Source organism: Anopheles maculipalpis, chromosome 2RL, assembly GCF_943734695.1.
Source record: "Anopheles maculipalpis chromosome 2RL, idAnoMacuDA_375_x, whole genome shotgun sequence".
NCBI lineage: Eukaryota > Metazoa > Arthropoda > Insecta > Diptera > Culicidae > Anopheles > Anopheles maculipalpis.
The window spans coordinates 8,328,356-8,336,004 of record NC_064871.1 but is presented as its reverse complement, the minus strand read 5'-3'; the positions used below and the strand labels follow the sequence as shown (position 1 = coordinate 8,336,004).

General features: G+C 42.3%; 1 protein-coding gene across 1 annotated transcript; it reads left to right on the top strand.

Annotated features, from left to right (window-relative positions):
• The first annotated feature begins 690 nt into the window (after positions 1-690).
• Positions 691-6,980, top strand: LOC126557769 (uncharacterized). The gene is made up of 7 exons (XM_050213649.1): positions 691-839; positions 3,274-3,771; positions 4,463-4,668; positions 5,109-5,322; positions 5,589-5,886; positions 6,600-6,724; positions 6,841-6,980. The coding sequence occupies exons 1-7, from the start codon at positions 758-760 to the stop codon at positions 6,963-6,965; spliced, it is 1,548 nt and encodes a 515-aa protein (XP_050069606.1). The 5' UTR covers positions 691-757; the 3' UTR covers positions 6,966-6,980.
• The last annotated feature ends 669 nt before the right edge of the window (positions 6,981-7,649 follow it).

The window sequence follows — 7,649 nt, the reverse complement described above, 5'->3', positions numbered from 1 at the left end:
GTTTCTTTTAATGCTTGATGAATGTTTTTTTCTTTCTTCTTAAAACAAATTATATCCACTTGCAGGAAAAAAAGCTTTCTCCTTATTAATACAGTTTGTTTTCTGCGCAAAAAGTATGCCACAGAGAAAAAAGGTCCGTCCTGCGTCATATTTTTCACGCTTCATTTCATCATGATATAGTACATAAATATGCCGACCGTATAATGAGCCTCACAACGCTAAAAATCACCCAAAAATCTGGCTTCTTGCTAGAGAGAGAGCAAGTAAAAAAAAAACCTTCCCCTTTATGCGAAGAGATTACGCTCCGTGTGAAAAATCGTCACAATAAATAAGCCGGCGCGTTAGCGAGTGCAAAACCAATGAAAAATGGAGCACAATCAGTGGCAGACGAAACACAAAAGCTGATTAAAAGATTTTCCTTTTTTTTTTTTTGGTTGCTCTTCCTATATCGTAAAGCATGTCGAAATTAACAGTGAGTGAAACAATATTGGTACGATCGTAAGTGAGTGCGCGAGAGGATAATACAATATCATTGGAAATGAAAATCAATTACGTGTGTAACAATAATGGTGCAAAAATGTAAACAGTGCATAAACTAGATTTATTCATCCAAGAAGTGTGTTGGTTTTGCTGGAAATGGTAACAGTGCGGTCGGTTTAGTTGTGCGCGTTGTGCGACACTCGGTTGGTCGAAAACAGGATGGAAACACGGTACACTCTTTAAGCGAAACCATGTGGATAATGCAAACGCTCCTGTGATGACATCGTTGGGCTGCTTCAAACATCAATGCAACAGTGTCGCAATCGCGACCGTTCTGCTTCTGCTGACGATGATGATTGGTAAGTGGTTCGCTCGGCAATCGTTTCATTCAATTGCTTAATCGAGCTGGCAGACAAACACACCAATGTTCGATGATCAAACAAACACTCAGGCACCTAATTCCCTGTACTGAAAATATCTATAAGACTATCTGTTCTTCATAACCATCACCACAAAACAAAACTTTCTCTTCCTTAGGGACAAGTCAAGTGTTTCCTACGGCTTAGGCTGACCATTTTCTTTTCGAAGAAATTTCCCTCCAAATTAACGTTCAATTGCTCGATCTACCTCGGCTAGCCAGCGTTTGTTGTTTATTTTCTTGCCCCAGTTGTGTTAATATTCGTTCCAACTCGGACAAGGTGTAACAGATGAAAAAGCTGTTGCGTGTTGGGAATATGGCTCAATCGACAAACGAACGAACGTAAAATAATCTCCCACCTAGCAGCTCTAGCTGAAGTGTTGAGTTTATTCGGTATGCAAAGTTAAGTAGACATTCTTCAACAAGGCGTTCAATTGCTTGCCGAGCCTGGAGGTTGTAGAGGAGCGTTCGTTTTGTTTCGCGTTCGGAAAATATTTAGAACTTTCCAATCAAAAATCGGCTTCCAGGAATGGTTGAAATAAATTGCTATTTGAATCATATCGCGTGCCGTGGTAGTATGATTAAGCATCTCTTAATGATGGTAAAATGAATCAATAAAGCGCTTACTTCAAATATTTACTCGCAGATTTTTGAAGCAAGTTCTACAATATTTGTTAAAGTGTTTTAAGATTCAAAAATGCCCAACGAAGGAATCAATTCGCAACGTCGGTATAGTCAAAATTGCTTGAATTTTAGTTGAAACTTAAACTTCGCCTTAAAGTATGCAAGAGTTTGTTTAAGTTTCCATTTAACGCAATCGAACACGTGTAGTTTATATGTATTTCGATTTCCATTAATATTAGCCTTACGCTTTTTAGTGCTTAATTATAACTTGTAACTTACAAACTATGTAAAGCTTAAATTACAGCATTTCCACCAAAAAGATTTAAAGCCTCATGAATCCATTGATTCGTGCCACCTTTGCAAAATTGTTTGATCATAAAGATAATTGCAACATGATTTACTCGTGTATACTACTTCAAAGTGTCACCGGCATACAATACAACCCTACTCATACACCTAACCTCACTTCAATCCCTCCTACACAAGCACTATACCATAATTTTAAAATATTCAACAACATTTCGATAACACTAAGATTCATACAGTGTGATAACTGGCGGGCCCGATTGAAGATAAGGCATCCATCGGGCAGCCATAAATCACCTCAAGCCACACGCCATATAGATAGAGCAACAATATTTCAAGGGTCACTGAATGTTACCGGTTTATCTTACGTTGTTCATCAAGGAAACTAATTGGGTCCTGCATGTGCCGGCTAGCCTAAATTGGGGAAAACCTTTACCCGGTTTATCCCTTCGTTATCCGTCATCATGTCTAACGTGTTGCTGTATCGTTTCGAAACACCGGTATGTGAAGTTTAGATTTCTGGAAACGGAACTTTTTCCCGGTAAAAGACTTCACCTATCTTGGTGCCTTAATCATTTGAGGATGCTTTTGAAAGTTTTCCCTTTTGCCCTGTCAGATCGCATTGCAGGGATAACCTAACGCAGAAAAGATTGATGTAATTTTAATATGTTTCTTTCGAGATTTAAAGGCTTCTCTTTTCATGAAACAGAAGCCTACAGTAGCATATCTCTTGATGGTTGGTAACATGAACAAATGTCAGGATTTATTCCAAAAAACAGTAAATCATTTACCGGAGCGCAAGCCATCCTCAAAAAAACACACAAAAGAAGAAAGAGCTTACGAGTAGCAAAGTCATCTCGTACAGTCGCGATGAGAAAGCGACCATCTGGAGCGTAAAATAAACAAAAGAAAAACTTAACAAATGCCGGTTCGCGGAAAACTTCGTTCCAAGCATTTGTGTAAACAACAAATGCAGTAAATGGGTGCAACCACTTTGAGAGATGTACTTGAAGCACTTTCGTCTGTGCAAGAGATTTTTCTTTATGATAATTGAATGGCACCATTACGCACTACTGTACTTTTCGTCTAAGAAGAGTGTGCCAAAGTGCCTCTAACTACCGCACAAACAAGAGCAGTGCATTTTCGTTCACACAAAATACAGCATTTCTTACTTTAATATAGATGCATTTTGACATCGCTTAGAAATTCATCTGATCATCATTCGCCTTTAATCATCATTAAAATACTGTATCTTTGATAGCGTCCACTGTTTACTAAACGATGACGACGTTCACCATGCCTCAACTTGTTTTGACTTCTATCCATCCGAAGATAGAATCGATTGACCCATCATCTAAGCATAATGAAACGCTATCTTTTCCAAGAAGTATCGCACATAACAGTCCACTCCATTCCGTGGCATCCCTCGTTCCTTGTTTTCGCAGATGTACGAGAGCAGACGATGCTGACGGAGCATCCACCCACCACGGAGGATCTACCATATTCTAAACAAATCACCTCAAACAGTAGAATCCAATCTCCGACAATGTCATCGTCGCCACCGACCACACCGTCCCCACAGTCGAGTGCCGCGTCGACGTCAACCACGTTCTGGTCGGAACCGTCGACGTCATCGGTGACTCTGTCGGTGACAGCGTTACATATGGCAGCACTGCCATTGCCGTCATCGCTGACAGTGTCGGCTGAAAGTCTAATCCGAGATGTGACATCGGTAGTAACGGACACGTCGACACGTCCGCACCCAGACACGACCGCCGTGCAGGGAGCGGACCTGCCATCCGTTGGAACGACACACACAGTTCCGCCCGGTGCTCGAAACAGTCAACCGGCCGGGACGTTACTAGGCGGCGTGTCTAGCGATGCAGCCTCACAATACGACGGCAGCAGCAGTGCAAACAGCAAATACACGACATTTCGACCATGTAAGTCTGACGCACTCGGTACCGGGGAAGCAAGAGAAGTTGATAATCGATTTTACCGCACCTCGTCGGGGGGAACACACCTGAATCCGGATGTTATTAGTTTCCTAGTTCTTGATCCGATTAATCGTTGCTTTGGAAAGAAAGAACTTGACAAACGACATGTCTGGGACGCGGATTGCATAGCTGTTGATGTTTTATTATGCAAATTGAGGGAAAATACATAATTCTATTGTTGTTTCTAGCTATGGAAGATACGGTGGACTGTGTTGAGTAGACGATAGCCAGGAATTCTCAGTAGTAAATAGATCTATAAAGGGTCTTTAAAGAGGCTCCTACCACTTTGAGCACCATAAAAAAAACTAATTTGAATATTTGAGTACATACTTTCCGGCGTTAAGATAAAACGCGTTTCTTCTGCATCCAGCAGCATTATCTTTTATTGTCATTTGAATCACTTTGTTTACAGTTAGGTAAAAATAGTGATAACTTTCATAAGACTTCATTGTAGTCATAAAAATCGCTTTAAGAGAAAGTTATTCTTCACGGTCCAGCAGGATATCGAATGAATCAGTTTTCACATGCATGATCTTGTCCATGATCAAGTTTCCAAAACGTGGTCGAATGCATCCTCTCATTAACATTTCAAACAACTTCTCGCACACGCCTGCTTTCTTTACACCTTATCTTGCAGTACTAATACCTACCTTACCTGACGTGCGGCGTAGTCGAATTGTCCATTCGATGCCTTATCAAAGCAAGCATCATCACGAGCGTCACTGGGGTCCTTTTTTCGAGGAACCGGTCAACGTGACTTCCGGGGCGGCCTTGCAGGTTGGATATCATTTATCAACGGAGGCCATCCTCAACTGTAGGGTAGGAATGCTTAAAGATAAAACGGTAAGCATCATCGCCATCGCTCCGTCTACCACTCATTATTCATCCGACCATCCGGCCTGTCCGCCATTGTCCGGCATCCGGATCCCAAACCCCAATCGCCCAAAAGAAGAAGGAAACAAAGTTATATCTCTCCGAGACGTGCCTACATCTTACCATATGAAATCGTGGCAATATTCTGTTTCTCAGCACCTGACCTATTTGCTCGCTGCTGGTGCTTGGGTTTGGGATCCGATGGTGGGATTTATGCGAAGGAATCAGTTCCGACCAGAGCATCGCTTCGCACGGACGCAGACCCGGTGGACTGGCTAAAATTAATCTTATCCACCTGCTCGCACCCTTCTCAATCGTCTGCAATCGGTCGGTTAGTGATTGTGTGTTTTATCTCTTGTCCTTTATTTTCCGACAACGTTTTTGCCCTGTGTTTTCGGCCAATGCTGCAGGTGATGTGGATCCGACGAACCACCGATAAGGTGTCGTTACTCACCGTGGGCAACAATACGTACAGCGGGGACCCGAGGATAAAGGTCAAATTTCAATATCCCAATAATTGGAGGCTACATATCAACCCGATCAAGTCCGATGACGCTGGCCTGTACATGTGCCAGGTGTCGACGCATCCTCCGCGGGTGTTTGCAACGAATCTCACCGTCTTGGGTAAGTGGAATCACTCGGGCTACCTTTGAATGGCCAAATAGATCATCGAAAAATTGCTTTGTTTCTTAGCATTCAAATGAAATCATCAAAAATTCAACACTAAAATAACCCACTGGAAGGACCCGAAAACAACATTAATGAATTCCCTGCAAAACAATAAAATATTCATTGTTTAATGATCTGAAAGATCAGATCAAATCTAACTCTTTTTCACACTTTAAACGACTTTTCCTTCTGTTGTCCATATTTTTCCTTCTCCACCAAAGAACCAGCCGTAAGAATAGTGGATGAAATGGGCTACGAGTTCTTCGACCGATACTACAAACTGGGCAGCACGATCGAGATATCGTGCCAAGTGTCGACGTCGTATCTGGCGAGTCTTCCGCCCAACTCCAAGTCCAAGTCCACCGTCGGTCCTCAAGCGAACACATTGGACGAGACGTCGAAGCAAGGCACCAAAACCACCAAAGACGATAACAAACTGTCGGATTCTACGGAAAGAGGGTTGATTAGCTGGACCAAGGATGGCGCCGAGTTGCCAAAGGATGTCAAGATGAGTTTTAGGTGAGTTGGGACCAAAAATGTGTGTGTCTGCGATAGTGTTTATGTGAGTAAGGGTGTTAATCGGTTCGTAGGCGCCACCATCTTCCAAGAAGTTATCGATAATTTGAATGTCTTATCATGTTGCTTGTTGTATCAATCGTCCAATCATGTATTCTGATGAATCTCACATGGTTAAGCGATATTATACTTAAATACCGTCCATTTTGTATAGATTATTCCGCAAGGGGATTAAGCAAATCATAACGATGATCCATACAAGGCTTTATTTAAAGTATAACGACTTATTGCCTGTTCTCTACTGGATTTATGGGACGTTACTCCGAAAACCAAACCTCCATACACGTCCATTGCACGGCCATACAATTTGCTACTATTGATAAATGTTCACATCTGCAGTCCCCGTTCCAACTGCCACAAACGAAGCGCATTTCGACCGTACCGACAATATCTCCATCGTGCAGCAGCGCGGCATTCGCTTCCGCTCCATTCAATTGCGTATAATTTATCGTCGGTAGCAGCTTCAAATGAAAATTTGTCCACCATTTCCTCGGCAGCAGTATGACGAGGTCACCATCAAAGCGTTTGTCGGTCTCAAAAACGGACCCATCACACGTTGCGTTCCACTATTACGGAACCGTTCGAACGTGTTCTTGTCCAGAGACCCTTTCTAACACAGCCCTTTCCTTCTCTCACGCTTTCCATCTTTTCCACAGTGGCACCAAGCAGTGGCTCATCAGCCGGATATCGATTCTGCAGGCAAATCGTGTCCACAATGGCGTCTACAACTGCACCGTAGCCGGCAAGCAGAGCCGATCGGCCCAAGTACAGGTTCTGAACGGTACGTATGCGTAATAGGATTACTCGCTCAACCTCGGGTTCGTGTACCGATGCGATAATGAAAATTTTATTGTCTTCGGAATCTTGCGAAACGGTTGCGGACTTTTTCAATCACAGGTGAAACTCCGGCCGCTGTTCAGCATAATATTGGGCATCGCAAAGAGGAATTTGTGCTACTAGGCGTTCGTTTCACGGTGCTGGCCGTAAGCTGGTGCGCGCTGCTGAATCTGAGCTGGTGTTAGCTCTACTGTTAATCGTTCGGCACCAACTCACCGGCACTTCTTTGGAAGGTGATTTGAGAGGCAGCTCCGAAGCACAGCCAAAAAAAGTGTCAACGCTCACCATAGTTAATTCGTGTTAACAGAAGACGAGTTTAATAAGAGTGACGAAAGAAATTGTGAGATAGTTTGTGGGAATTATGTCTCCCTTGTATCGAGAAGCTCATTATACTGTGTAGGGAAAAGTGAATACATGACACCGCAGCAGGTATCTGTATTGAGATTTAGCATGCATTGTATGGAAAGGTTTCTTCAAACGAATTCAAAAGTCAAACTCATTTGGGTCAACTTACCAGGTTGAGAGAAACGTTAAACTAAAGAATCAAAATAAGCGTGTACATACAATGAGTTAATAGGTAATGCACATCTTGTTATTGTAATGTAAAAAGTCTCATTGCGTGTTTCGATTTTATTTTGTGTATTACTTGTCTTCATTCATAGTACGGACAGTTTATAGCTCTACTTCTCTAGTTTAAAACCTTCATTTAACGATCGTGATATAAATTTTACCACCCTTCATGGAGTGATTGTTGAAAACGGTTATTTTTATAAAAAGTGTATGACGAACGATTTTTCATCTTACAAATTAGTTAAAAAAGTAAAACCATCCGCGTCGGTTTGTATTGTAATGGGATAGCTGCTCATGAC